The 16,184-nt window shown below is 36.7% G+C and overlaps 1 protein-coding gene across 1 annotated transcript in view; it reads right to left on the bottom strand.

Moving 5' to 3' along the window:
- Zw (glucose-6-phosphate 1-dehydrogenase Zw) overlaps positions 1-16,184 on the bottom strand; it is a 305,974-nt gene that overhangs the window by 176,774 nt on the left and 113,016 nt on the right. Inside the window, exon 2 of the mRNA XM_081761950.1 lies at positions 4,224-4,316. Coding sequence (XP_081618076.1) covers positions 4,224-4,239 — 16 coding nt within the window. The 5' untranslated portion in view covers positions 4,240-4,316. The remainder of the gene's footprint in view (positions 1-4,223; positions 4,317-16,184) is intronic.

Genomic DNA, 16,184 nt, shown 5'->3' on the forward strand with positions numbered 1-16,184 from the left:
TCTTTTTTCAACGGAATATGCTTGTCCCAGTGTTTCTGGGAGTGCAGAATGGAGACTTTATGGACACCGCATAACCTACGTAAGAAAGATTATTTCAACTCACTTTTATTATAATTATTGCTCCATTTGTTATGGAGGAAATTACAAGTCTGGCGGTGGTTTCCTCTATACTTCTATATTAATAACTTCGGCCAGTGTCTATATCTCCAAAGCTATTCACAATTGGTTCACTGAATAAGCTGGAGTTGTTCCTTTTCAGCACTAATATTATACATGGTGTCTACTAAAATCCCAAAATGAAATTTCGTGATTTTTTCGTGACCTTTTCTTTATCAAACCATAAAAATTTTGTAACGTTCTCAAGAGCGAATTTGGGTGCAAATTAGACCGAATTTTAATGCATGCGATTTGGTGGCATCTAAAGGCGACCATAGACATTTTTTGGTGATGAATTTTGACATTTTATAGAACAAAAGTTTCCAGTTTGTATTATATTTGTACAGGCAAAAAAATCGTGACCCAAAAGCTAAATTTCGTGACAACTTCTTGACTTTCAGGGCCGTTTTTCCATTTCGTGACTTTTGTGACCAATAGACACCCTGCTATACGAGACGGGATCTAATGATTGAAGGAGATTCTAACTGCTTTTTATTTCTGTTATTCACAGCGTTGTACCCTCATTAAGGATCGAACTTAAAACAGTACAGGCGTTAACCGTTCAGTCGTAAAGAGCCATACTGCAACACTGCCAGACAGATTGAAGAAAAATACAGCATTATAAAAGCTGGAACAGAGAATGGGAAACAATGGATATATGCTTTATTTAAATACATCCTACATTTTATTCGTGCACCTACGAGTAGGAACATCAATGGTGTGTTGTGCAGTACATCATGTCGTATGGTCACGACTGGAGACTGCGCCCAGATCTGCCAAGTAAAATATCTGGAGCGTTATCTATCCATTCATGAGGGAGCTTATTCCCCAGTCCTCCTCTTTGAAAGTATTAAGTTGATTGTTTTTGAGTTTAACGTCCCATAGAGCAGCAAGGCTATATGGACCTATTGCTTAACGTGGAATCCGAACCACATGAACTTACACCAGAAATCGAACCAGGGTTTCCAACCCCAAAGGCGCATATGCTAACCTCTTAGCCACGAAGGAGCTCACTTCGAAAGTATTCACGGTAGTTTTTATTGGTAGGATGTAGAACAGATTCAATACCATGAAATGTTAACAATGGACAAGTATCATGTTAAGGCTTTCTTGTAGAAATCTTTGTCTACGGTGGCAAAATGAAATTGTGAGGGGGCCGTATAGACCCCTATTTACCGAAGAACGTGTCCTGCACGAGAAGACACGTAATCCCGATTTAATTCATTTCAGCTCGGAGAGGGGAGGGGGAGCGGTTGGCCAACACCGGGGGAGATGTGTAGCTTCAGAAGAAACACTTATATCCGGAAGTTTCCTTGAGTATGCTAGTACCCTCCCGCGGCCCCACGGGAAGCTATGATCATTTTATTTGCATTTATCATGCATTATTTTCAATGTAAATTTCAAAATAATGATAGGTCATACTAACACATAATGCTCACATATCTAATACTTTACTATAAGGCAAATTTTATCCGTATTTTAATATTTTGCTACAATACACATCTATATACACGTACGTAACTGTTTACTTTTCTCATGTTTTCTTACATGTTAGCAGAATCCAAACATTTATAGCTTGAGGAAGTAAGTTCAGAAGGGTAACTAATGCACTTTGAGTCAGCTATACGTCACGACAACTTTATCTTCTATTTCCTGTGATAATAGAAAGGTATGAAGTCCAATACGCTATATTGACAGTTTCCTGATAGGATAGAAATATGTCAATACTCTGAGTAGCAAGAGAATTTGAGAATCGAGATGGGACAGGGACGTCTCACACGTCCCACAATAATAATTTGAAATGAAAGTCAATAGTAATATTCTAACAATAATAAAATAAAAATCACTTGGAATATTACGCATAAATCCTGTAACCTAAGAAACAGCAATCGTTTTGCATCATTTAGTTTTGTTCTAATTAATAACATTCTGTACATATCCCTTGTAGAGTAGAAAAGAGTGCCAAATACAAAATATGGGATACTTAATAAAATTAACAAGTGGAAGCAAACGGAATTACTTGAAGGCCTCTTCTAGGTTCCATTTCCCATGCAGAGTGTTTCCTGCAGATACAAAGTAGGAATGAGCAAAACTGTTATATATATATAAGATGGAAACTGGTTTTGTAAAACGACAGACATCGGATTTCACTAACAGATGTATGATGGAAAACCGAAACAGCCTTTTGATTAAAAAAAAAAAAAACTTTTATTTGGAAGATTTTTAAAAATTAGTTTCGGTTTTTCTAAAGCAGGTTTTTGCGCTCACCACTAATAGACACCCGACTGATGCTCCAGATCCCATTATAATCAACAGGTCTCGTCTCGGCGCTGGAAAGGGGCATTAAGTACTAACTAATCACCAAATCAGAATAGTAAACTCAAGCACACAGTTCGCTGACTATGATACTTTTGGTGTGGGTCGAAATCGTAAACTTGAAAACCAGAAGCAAGTATCTTAATGTGAGTCTTTGTATCTCGAATAAAAGAAACAAATATGTACTTCACTGTAGATGTAACTAACGCTGATGTCAATGACTAAAACCGAGGAAAAACAAAGATGAAACGTGCATACTAATCATTTGAAAAAAGAGAGAGAGACTTATTTACTAACTCATTATCCTTAAGGTAGTCTCAAGTACCTTGAGTCAGCTCAGTACAGGTAAGTCACAACATTGACTGTTCTGTGAAAATCTAAACATTCTCTCGGATTCTTTCAACAAATGTTATCCTTTATAACCGAGATAAAATTAAGTCTCCTACATAAAAATAAAACCTAGAACCAAAAAGTGTATAAATTCAAGTCACATACACATAATTATTGGACTTGTATTATATATAAGAAAGTGTCAGTGATGACTACTGGTTTGCAGATTAATAAAATAATGCACTTTTAACAATGTCACAAACAAGTGGCTGGGCGGTCAACAGTTGAAAAAAAAATTTTGAAGCAACTGCCGTGACTGCGATTGATAATATACAATAAATATTGGAGAATATGGCTCAAATCGGTGCAAATATTCTGTACATCTAGATGTCAAAAACTACAGTAAATGTAAAAAATAAATTCAATTACGTTAATTATGTTTGTCATAAGAGTAAAAATAAGCTCAAAACTACTTATCTAAAATACAAACTACACATCTATTATGAAGTTATTATTATTTGTATTACTATTCTCTAAACAATAGAAATGTCAAAGAAAATTTCCTATAAAACAATTCTAATTTTTCTTGCTAAGTGTTATCTATATAAAAACGCAAAAATTAAATGAATTCTAGCAATATTCTCTGAGTTATGTTTACATACTTCTTTTTGGGATAAAATAACGGTTGCACTATTTTGGTAATGGTCTCAAAGATGTTTATTGTGAAAATGACATTTAAGTGTTGGTAATTATCAGCATATGTTGTTTTATTGATGTCTTATACAGCACATTATCTATTTTTAAAAATCCAAATTATTTTAAACTGTTACGTGGACAGAAACAAAATCAATAACGTTCGTTTCATTAATCAAGACAAAAACTGTGTTGCCGTAGTATTCAAAACTCAGGATAGTAAAGGGTCGCTCTCTCATTAATAAGCAAATTGGAGGGGAAGCAACCTCGGCCTAAACTACCGTTACGATTCTAATGCTCTTAAGATAACATTAGTCTAAAAAAAATAAATAATTAATATTCTACTAATCATGAGATTTCCTTCCAGTAGTTTGTAACATTCGTACCGAATAAAATATGTATGAATTGTAAATAAAGAACCCAATGTAAACAAATGTTCAATAGAATATTTTGAGTTCTTCTTGAAGGAAGAAAAAAATAAAAGAGTTTCTCCAGATACCAGAGCTTAGATATTGAGATCGTAATGTTGCGAAACAAATGGCAAAGTTACGAAATCGTATCTCGCATCATGCCGCAAGACATGAAGTTTTTTAAATGATCTTGAATCTGTTTACAATAAATTAAAAATATTATATAAAGAGGACCAATTTCCATTCCTCCCCCAACTGCAATTAGCTCCGGCAAAAAGTATCATTAGAGTCTGAAATACAAGTTTAATTTCAACTTACCGCGTTTAGATGCCATGGTGCTGGAGGAGACCCTGGGTTTGTCAACACAACTCGGTACACTACCTATACTGACGTTTCTTGGACCACTTTGACCTATGGAGAAAAGAAATGTGTCTTATAGTTACATTGGGTTCCGCAAGATGGCAGTTTCCTACAGATCACTGATTTCAAGCGACTTACACGGGAAAAAAGAAAGACTGTTGTTTTGACAGATTGTTTCTATCAACCAGTATTATTAGTTCAAGGTTATATACACAAAAGTCAGGCTCTGTTCTCATTATAGCAGGCTATTAAATAGATGCAGAAGAAACGACACATGCAATTATATTCACCCATACTAAAGAGAGTCATTAACTGTTTACGACCACAACTAAGAGTCTTCTTTTCATTCATTTGAACTCGTGTTCGTAATTCATGCAACGAATTACACAAATGATGTTAATGAATGAAACTAACTACTAAGCTGGGGACCCGCCGGCTTCGTGATAAAACGCTCGCCTCTGGTGCATAGGATCCCTGGTTTGATCCCAGCTCCTGCCAAGCAGACTTTGTACAGGTCAAACACCGTGTGTGTATGGGTTTTCCAGTTTCCTCCCATTTTCTTAATTTCACCATTATCACCCATTTCATTATCACCGTCTCCCTTAGCCTCAGAGCATTATCATGTGATGTTACAAAGGTAACAATTAAGCTCAAATCAAGTATTTTTGATTGACTGGAGTTTAACTTTCCGTTCCAGCATCGAGTAATTAGAGGCTCGGGCGAACATAATGGTAAGCGCCACTTTCTATGAAACTGAATTATTAGGTAGAATGGATTGTAATCGAACAAAAAAAAGAGTATGCAGGTAGTTTAATTTCGGAAATGTGCCTGCAAGTGGCTGAAAAGCTTGTTTGCTACGTGTCATTGCATTGAATTGCATGGGACATTAAACATTATTTTCCAGTTTAATCGACAGTAACAAAATGTGTCATACCATTACGTTCACCCAAGTCACTCCATATATGTATATAAGGCAGAACTTATTACTTAAGTTGGATTTAGGGGCTCCCTCGTGGCTATATGGTTAATGTGCGCGTCTTCAATTCTTGCTGGAGCTCATGTGGCCTGGACTCCACATTAAGCTGTAGATCCACGTCTCTCATAGCCTTGATGCTGAAAGAGACACTAAACTCCAAATCAACCAATAAGTAGGATTCGAACTAACACATGCATTTATATCCAAGGCACATAACCGAACTAGGAATCCAGCCCGAGACCACTTGTACAGAAAGCAGGTACTCTATATTAGTAACTTAGCCCGAAGGTTGCCCGGTAGTGCTGGCCATGCGACAAATTGTAAGTAAATAGAGTTGCGTGCAACGAATAAAGTCCAGGCTGAATCTGTGACTTTTCTTTTACCTGTGGCTCTGTTTTGTTTGAATTTAAATCTCCTTCGTGAATGTCATATACTGCATATAAAAATACTGTAAGGATAATTCCGTAAAGTATCCTTCAAACCTTCTGTACTGTAAAATATATGATTTTGATGAATAGAATTTATGCACTCAAAACGATTTAGAGCACAATATTATTATTATTATTATTATTATTATTATTATTATTATTATTATTATTATTATTATTATTATTATTATTATTATTTCATTAATACACAGCTAAGAGTACCACAACTTTTAACGACATTTTATAATTCTAGTCTTTTGGAAATTTCACAACCACCTTTTGTATAGTTGTAGCCACGACCATCCTGTCGATTCTATGATGCAAGTGAAAAATCCACATCTAGCATTAATAAAATACGTTATCATGCCACTCTGATTAAAGATTGTATCCTAAGGAGAAGAGGATTCACAAATGTTTGCCCAAAATAGAATATCTCATGGAGTTTTATAATTACCTCAATATGAACAATGGCGATATGGGACAGCGTTTCACTGTCAAATTTTGCGTAAAACTCGGTAAATCAGGATCCGAAACGGTAGAAATATTAATGGCAGTCTATAGCAATGAGCGCATGTTCAAGTTTAGCTGGTACAAAGCCTTAAAAAAACGGAAGAGAAAACATGAAGGACAAATATCAATCCGGACACCTGCCACGAAAACAAAAACGTGGATCGTATGTGCCATCTGTTGGATGCTGACTGACACCTGAATGTCTGTTTAATGGGAGAGCAGTTGGTCATTTCGAAAACAACAGTTAATGAAACTGTAACCAAGGACTTGTAGATGCGTAAAGTGTGTGTAAAACTTATGACTGAAGTTCCTGACTGCGAAAGGCATAGATAGCAAAGGTCCTCCAACTAATAAAAATCCAGTTCTGAACGTTATAGAATTTGACAAACCGACAGCAAATAAGTATATATTGATTAGTCTCATCCTGCGATTATTTTCTATTCCCGAGGATGAAGAATTTTTTTTGAAAAAGAAAAACGCTTTGCAATTGTATGACATTCAAAAGGCCATGGCATACAACCTGTAGAGCATTCCAGAAACAAAGAGTTTCAGCATGTATACCAACAATAGGCAGATCGTTGGAGGCGTTTTGTCTCTGCAGAAGAATCTTATTTTCAAAAGTGTTAAGCTTACTCGACAGTATTGCCAATAAAAGTGTGTTTTATAGAACCAGTCTTACTGCAGTGGAGTCTCGGTAATCCGAACATCCGGTTAATCCAAACAAGTCTGGAAGGAAAATTTTATTTATTTGTTTGTGGCGAAAATACGCAGTGTTTGGAAATTAACAACTAAAAGGATTGAAATGTGTGCATGTTTTCGTTGAAAACAAAGTAAACTTTTTTAAATACAGTTTTTTCTCTGTAATACCTGTATTTAGACATTGAGAAATATTACGACAATTACATAAAGTTTGAAATAGAAAACAGTTCATGTACTGTACAGTATTGAAACTTATGGGTTCAGTATTAGTGAAATACAGTAATATAGTAGAATAAGTACTGTACTACGTATAACATAACACTGAACGTACAATACTGGTAGTGTACAACACTAATATTGTACTAGTATCTACCATAGTCCCATAGTATCGTAGTTACAAGCCATGAACTCAGTTATTGTCTTTTGTCACAGTGAAGAGAGTCTATTGGACAACGCGACGTGTAGTTTCGCCATCGTCTCATAAACATTATATCGGCAGGTATAGCAGTAGCCTGTTGTTCAAGGTATCGCAGTAGCGTAGCCAGGATGTGTGTTTGGGGGGGGGGGAAATTGCTCTTATAGGTACACATAGAAAAATTACAAACAAAAAAATATATAAACATAAAAATATATAAAAAATTACAAACATCAAAGTACCAAAGTACACTGTCGGACCTCTTTGGGGGGGCGGCCCCTCTGGCCCCCCCTTCCCTACGCCACTGAGGTATCGTACGTATACTGTAGTCTGTTCTACATATATTGTTTTTTCTACATATACTATTGTCTACATATACTGTTGTTCTACGTATGCTGCAGTCAGAAAACGAGTTTTGAAATACTATATGCTATGTATTATAACACAATAGACCCGTTCACCCGCTTCAAACGGCGATTTTACTTTTATTCCGGCAAATCTGAACAATCACGTAATCCGAACAGGGTTCGTTCCCAATTAGTTCGGATTAGCGGGACTCCACTGAGCGTTTCGGAAAGGCCCTGGATCTTTATAGGTTCGTAACGTCTTTCTTTCTTTCTTTCTTTTCTTTTTTTTTTTTTTTTTTTTGTAATAAAGTGTAACAAGTTAATGTACTGAAACAGAATGAAAAGAGCAGCTATAAAGGAGTTATTTGGTACTGCCTATAGACGGTAATTCGTGCAAGCGCCTCGGTAGCAGGAACAATATAGCGACAGAGGTGGAGAAGGCGTTAAGTGAAATGGAATTCTAAAGGACAAATTATGTTACTCATGCAAAAACGGTTTTGCGTGCGTTTTTGCATGGAACCACCGAGTCACACGAACATCTCATGCAAGTTGTTTCTGGAGACTGGATGCCCGTGCAGAAAGAGGCCTACTGGTCCAAGGAAAATACTGATGTGACTTCATCTGTGCGTTGCGTTCTGCGTGGCAGAAAATGACCACATGCGGCAATGAGATAAAACTTCGGAAGCTTTTCATTCTATTGTTGCATTGTACGCTGTTAAATTAAAATTTGCCAACGAACTGTCGCGTTGTAGAAGTGTAACTATCTTCCTGAATTATCCCATACAGTCGCCTCCTTTAAACAATATATATTGCAATGGTAATCATAAATCCACACAACCTGCGTAAAAGTGTGCAGTGAAGTTCTATCATGAAAAGTGTATCTGCTTAAAGTCTTCCTTTAATGTAGGCTATATAATGCTCTGTCAATATGTGTAAGGGAAATCATATCGGGATTTTCATTTTTATCTCAATTTCATTTCAGTTCTTTGTCTTTTTCGAGCAGTTGTAAACACAAAGGGGTTCAGGGTTTAACCCCCTTGAGGAAGCTATTATAGAAATATAAAAATTTAACGTATTCAGATACTAGCAGAATGCCCGTTCTTCACACGGGGAGAATACGCTTCATTTTGGACATAAAGGGCACCAAAACTGATACAAATCAATTTAGAGAAACCAAAATTATAAATTCGACACTAATATCGGTCATTTTCAATTATTTTTACATGTCACCATCCCCCTTAGGAGTACTAATGGGGGACGAATTTGGATTTAAACTGCATCGCAAGTGTCTCTGTTCGTCTCAGCGACCCCGAAAACTATGGATTTGAAACTAATATCAGTCATTTTCGATCACGTTTATACATCCCCATCCCTCCTCAAGTTACGATGTAGGAGGGGCGCGATGGCTCAGTGGTAGAGCGTTCACCTCCGGTGCTTGGGGTCCCTGGTTCAATCCCAGCTCGCGCCGTGTGGACTTTGTGGTGGAAAAACACCGTGCTCATGGGTTTTTCGGGGTTCTCCCGTTTCCTCCCACTTTCTTCATTCCACCATTTCACTCATTTCTCATTATCACCGTCTCATTTAGCCTAACCTGCATAAGCGTGGGACGTTAAACTTAAAGATTTCATTTCAAGTTACGAGGTTAAATTTGGTTTTAAACGGCAACGGAAATGTCACTGTTCATCTCAGCGACCCCGAAAACTACTGATGCGACATTAATATCGGTCATTTCTAATCATTTTTAATATATCTCCCCTCTTCCCTAAGTTGCACCGTCAAAATGAAATAACAAAAATCATCACAGGCCCAAACCTCATCTATGTTGAAAATTTGATCGAGGTCGGTCGGATGGTTCGAGAGTTATTAAGCCACAAACATAATCAGTTTCATTTATATATATGTAGATATACACATAAATCACGATTGAGTACTTAAATCCCCCTTGACGAAATTCTGTGTACGTCACTGCTTTCAAGTCTTCAATGTAATTTGGGCAATTTGTAATCGGTGCGCACTCGAATTTGCGTGAGCTCAGGCTAACTATACTCAATGGGTCTGGAATAAAGCTCATGCTTGCTCAGACTCAGACTTGCACTCGATCGAGCTCGAGATAATTATTATCAATAAGACTCGCGATCTCTGAGGGCACGGGATCATTGTTCTCAATAGGGCTTGGACTCACGAGTCTGAGAATCGCGCTCGTTTGGACTATGGTTCTTGGTCAGCAGTCACACAGGCTCGCTCTCAATTATTGAGCTCGAGAGCCGGGTTCTCGAGGTTGGAAAACTCTAAAAAATTAAATTGTATGTATATAAAGATCAAAACACAATACAAGTATCTGAAACAAAACTGATCATTTCAGAACAATGTACGTAAGTATTTTTTAAGAATGTTTTTATATAAGTAATTACTCTTATACGTTTCTACACAAAGACGATCGTAGCCTGTTGAAATGTTCTCATATTACCTTAATCCTCATACAAAATGAAATCAACAAGGTGCCTTACCTGAAACGAAAACCGTGTATTCAACACGCTATTACGAACACAACTTTCGAAATTCGTACGTCATGTCATCAACTAACCACCAAGGTGAACACATCAGCATAAAAAAAAAAAAGTCTATCCACAAAAACAAAGAAAATGTAAAGGACGGTTCTTTGCCACCGTCCATGAAAGCTCCAATAAGACTAAAGAAATGACTTTCTACTCCTGCTCTCTCATCCTTGAAGGATATATTACCGTGCCAATTGGAATGCCGTAAATACACAGGTGATATCATTCATGAAGCTCTGAAAATCATTAAAGTAATTTCATAGACAGTGCATTATATTTCAAAGATTCGTTTTGTATCGCTGCATACACATAAAAATGCAAAGTTGATACCTATACCCAATAGGGTGCAGCGAAAGAATCAAATTTTCGAGTATCGAATTCTAATAGGGCACAAAAGTTGCGTATTCGCATGCTAATCAATGTAAAAATAATGAAAACAAAATCACACTTTGGATCTTCAGTTCACGAAAACGGCCTAAAGTTTTTTTTAAAAAAAAAATGACCCCAAAAAACAAAGTTTACCTTTACACGAAAGAATCAGACTTTTGAGTATCGAATTCTAATAGGGCTCAAAAGTTCCGTACTGGCACTATAATCAATGGAAAAATAACGAAAAAAATCACACTTCGGATCTTCAGTTCGCGCAAACGGCCTAAAGTCTGAAAAAATATGACAGAAAACACCAACATTTACCTTTATGCGAAAAAATCAAATTTCTGAGTACCAAATTATAAAAGGACTCAAAAGTTGCGTATTTGCTTGCTAATCAATGTGACAATAACAAAAATAATCACACTTTGGATCTTCAGTTTGCGTAAAACGGCCTATTTTTTTAATGACAAAAAAAAAACAAAAAAAAAAAAACGAAAATTTACCTTTACACAAGGAATATACATATTACTTTTTTTCATTTCTACACTGTAAAAAATCGTTGTGTTATTTCAACGGCACGCCTATGTTAACACGATTGTGTTAAAATAATACACAAACAGGTGGTTAGAACAACTCACTCTCCATTTGGAGTTGTGTGTCAAAGGCCGGTAGTTGAAATGACACATCTTGTGTGTTAAATTTTACAAGTGTAGAATCTTCGCTGTTGTTTTCTGCGTGATTGCTAAATATGTTGGACATCTAATTATAAAGGCTTATGTACTGAAGATACACACAAACACAGTAGAAAGAAATACTTAAACAAATCCAGGTATTCATAAAATTTTAACATGCAAACCTCGCGATGTGTTCTCGATTGTTTTACATATTGTTTCTGGAGAAATATGCCAACAGCGAGAAACAACACCGTATTACTGTGTCACTTCTATACTGCACTAGAGCTCACCAGTCAACAGCGGGGACCGTGTTTCAAAAATGGGGGAAAACCAGTAGAAACACGATTAAGAGGCAAACATACTATAAGGATATTGGTAAGAGTTCCTATCATTCTTAACCACGTTGTTGGTGAAGGTTGTGTTTCGAACCATCAAGAAATACTTCACAATAAGTGTTGGGGAGGACAACAAAAAAGTTTATGAAGATTTTCTAAATGAAGTGTTCTGTAGTTTACTATTCTTATTTTAAAATTAGAATCTTCGGTAATCGTAAGCATGCACAGCACAACCTTTTCCAACACAGAAAAATGGTTACATCAACACCACACATGGAGTTATTTCAACACCGAAATAGGTGTCGTAGTAACACAGAACTGAAGTCGAACTAACACAAAAAACTGTGTCAATCTGGTGGACTCACCTTGAATTTTAACGCAGGGAGTGTTGAATTAATACGAAAACGGTATTACTTATATGGCTTTGACCTTGAATTATGACATAGATTGTGTGTTGAAATAATAAGAAAATGGTGTTGAAATAACACAAGAACTGTGTTATATTGATACTTGAGTTAGTGTAATATCAACACAAAATAATTAACACACTACAAACTGTGTTACTTTCTTTGTGTTGGTACAACACCGCCACAAGTAACACTCAACACTTTTCCCCACACTACTGACCCTGACATGGTGTCGAATCAACACCGAAAATACTAAAACAGATCGGAATTTAACACCGCTCAACACCAGTTGTGTGTTAAAAACGTAACACACACACCCTGTGTTAAACGCTAACACCGCTGGGTCTGTGTTGAATTAACACCGTATAGTGGTAGTCACGCTGGAACCATTACCCTATGTTAAATGAGTTGAATTAAGAATGATAGGAACTCTTTACCTATATCCTTATAGTATGTTTGCCTCTTAATCGTGTTTCTACTGGTTTTCCCCCATTTTTGAAACACGGTCCCCGCTTTTGACTGGTGAGCTCTAGTGCAGTATAGAAGTGACACAGTAATACGGTGTTGTTTCTCGCTGTTGGCATATTTCTCCAGAAACATTATGTAAAACAATCGAGAACACATCACGAGGTTTGCATGTTAAAATTTTATGAATACCTGGATTTGTTTAAGTATTTCTTTCTACTGTGTTTGTGTGTATCTTCAGTACATAAGCCTTTATAATTAGATGTCCAACATATTTGGCAATCACGCAGAAAACAACAGCGAAGATTCTACACTTGTGTTAATTTAAAACACAGGCTGTGTGTCATTTCAACTACCGGTCTTTGACACACAACTCTAAATGGAGAGTTCTAACGGAGTTATTCTAACCAGCTGTTGTGGAGTTGTTCTAACCACCTGTTTGTGTATTATTTTAACACAATCGTGTTAACACATAGGCATGTCGTTGAAATAACACAACGATTTTTTACAGTGTAGACCTTTCAGTTACTTCCGATGGCTGACATGTGCAAACCGGGTCTTACGGTTGTACGTTTCTCAAACAAATCCTACAAACGAACTTAAAGTGCTTGTAAACTACATTATAAAGGCATGTTCCTTTCCGGTTCGACATAAAGAGATATCAGTCAGTGAAATATGGACCTAAACATATTTTGAAATTAGTTCAAACAATTAGACATTTGCCAAACACCATTAAAAGAATTATCGATCCTGTGATTTAGAGAAATGCGTTCTTCTGTCATCCAAAGAACATATTGTTAGCTATGACAGAGTATGAGAGACAACACGTACGAGAGTTGGGTTACGGGAGAATGCTAGAGGCAAGAAATCAAGATCCAAAGTTGAAATTTGTTAGAACTTTTGTTGCAAGTTCAATAAATTTTGATGCCACGGACTACAGTGAGCTAATAGATTGGAGAAAATGTGAGCAGTCGCCTCCTCCATTGCTCGAAAGCTCGACAACAGAAACTACCTGATCACTTATGCATGATAAATCTGCTCATGAGTTTGACTTCTTAAATTTTCCATGCCATACCCAGGAAGTTGAAAGATGTGTCACACTTGTTACGGAGTTTGCAGGAAAAGTGTGTGGACAAGAAACCAGAGAAGGGTACATTAGATCAAATTTGCTCTCAAGACTCACATGCCAAAATTTGATTATAAAATCTGAATTTAAGACATCCTTGACTAAATCAACATAATTTAGCACACCCTAATTGGTCGAAGAGTTGAGTACGATGTGGGTGGAACTCGAATTGCAGCCACCTCCTCGTGATGAGTTGTGGGCTATTTCATGAAAAAAGGAAGAAAACGTTGACAAATGAGGAAAGAGCTGCAAAATCATTATGAATATAAAATGTATAAAATCACTGACATTAACGAATTAATAACAAACACGCCCTCACACAACTAAAATAAAGTACTTAGACGCTATAGAAATAAAAAAGTAATCTGTATATTCCTTGTGTAAAGGTAAATTTTCGTGTTTTTGTCATTTAAAAAATAGGCAGTTTATGCGAACTGAAGATCCAAAGTGTTATTATTATTATTTTTGTTATTGTCCCATTGATTAGCAATCAAATACTCAACTTTTGAGTCCGTTCAGAATTTGGTACTCGAAAATTAGATTTTTTCGCTCCACACCAATACCCAATCATTCTACAAATTACACATCTTGCTATTTCTTTTACGTATTAATTTGGGTAAAGGGACGTAATCATAGACCGAAAACACTTTGTACGTCACCCCGACAATGCATTAAAACATCCACAGGACTTGGAAATGAATCAAGTGAGGCCCTTTGCAACATTTTATATAATACATATGCAACGAAATGTTTCATTTGGTAGACTAACACATCCATGTGATTCAATTGAACATATTTAGATTTTATTATTTTATTTTATGGTGTTATATGAACAAGCAACTGGATTCAAAACTAAAATGTATTACACATAGATCTATAGACATCGGTGTGCCAAATCTTTCTGTTCTGTATTTCGAGCATTGTATTGAAATTGCGCAATCGATTCTTGTAACAAGTTATTTTAAAGCTTGTCTTTCTTACAACCATAGTGATGGAAAATCATCACTGTGACATAATGGGCCATGGCAGCTCAAATGGCAGACCACTTGTCTCTTGTGCAAAGAATTTCAAGCTATATCTGGTAAACATATTCTCTTCCCCTTCTCCCATCTTTATTCCATCACTTCTTTCCTGATCATTAACTTGCATTAACGATTCGTCTTCCTTAACTCACATTTAGCTTAGAACGTTAAACTAGATTTTATTGCATCATCATCAGTTCTGTTCTTTCGCTCAAGCCTCTAGCCTGCTGTATGCAGAAATAGTGCAAAAACAAAGAGCGACACATCGAAAGGTGTGAGCCCAAAGAATACATCAAATTTTATTTCTGACTGGCATTCATGAATATTTCTCTGAGTTTATCGTCTTACGATTATGGTCCGAGCCTAAGGGGAAAGGTGATACTGAGATGGATGATAAATTAGGGCTGTGCGATATCGAAATTTCGATATCGACATTCGATATTTTTCTGATATCGATATTGAATAGATATATCGATATCGACAATATCGATATCGGATATCGAATATCGATATCGACAATATCGATATCGAATATTGATATCGACAATATCGAATATCGATATCGATAATATCGAATATCGATATCGATAATATCGAATATCGATATCGACAATATCAAATATGGATATTCAACATATTGTTTGGTCTTGAATATACATGTTGATGGGGGCCGCGGTGGCTCGGTGGTAAAGCGTTTAACTCTGGTGCTTGGGGTTCCGGGTTCGATCCAAGCCCCAGCCAAGTGAACTTTGTGGTGGACAAACACCGTGTGCGTGGGTTTTCTCGGGGTTCTGCCGTTTCCTCCCACTTTCTTCATTTCACCATTTCATTCATTTCTCATAATCACCGTCTCCTTTAGCCTAACCGGCATAAGCGTGGGACGTAAAACTCAAAGATTTCATTCATGTTGATATAAACAATCTGGTCTCAAAACGTTTCAATGGGGGATGTCTCAGAATACTTGTTAGTCACAGAAAACAGACTTGTGTTCCTTCTAATCCACCATTCTTTTCTCTGAAAAAGTTAATAAAAATATTCATTGAATTGTCTTTCTCAATTATCATATTGGTCATCATTGCGGAAATAATGAGAGTGAAACACGGTGACATAGAATATATGTGTAGGTGTTTATTTCATGTATATGCATTTGTGAATGTGCACGTGTGGCGGTATGCGATTTGAGAGAGAGAGAAGTTCTTTCTATAGCATAACACGTGCGTGTATTGTATTTTAAGCTCATGCACAAACAAAACTTGATCCAGATATGGACGATAGAGGCCGTAGTGGCTCAGTGGTAGAGCGTTCACCTCTGGTGTATGAGGTCCCGGGTTCAAACCCTGCTCTTGCCAAGTGAACTTTGTGGTGGACAAACACCGTTGCGTGGGTTTCCTCGGGGTTCTCCCGTTTCCTCCCACTTTCTTCATTTCACCATTTTCATTCATTTCTCATTATCACTGTCCCCTTTAGCCTAACCGGCATAAGCGTTGGACGTAAAAGTCAAAAATTTCATTTCATTTCAGATATGGACGAATGACGTACCCGATCAACAAAAGCAAAATCGAGGAATCCCCGTTTCTCTTTTGTGCTA

The sequence above is a fragment of the Thermobia domestica genome, chromosome 6, assembly GCF_964235325.1.
Source record: "Thermobia domestica chromosome 6, izTheDome1.hap1.1, whole genome shotgun sequence".
Classification (NCBI taxonomy): domain Eukaryota; kingdom Metazoa; phylum Arthropoda; class Insecta; order Zygentoma; family Lepismatidae; genus Thermobia; species Thermobia domestica.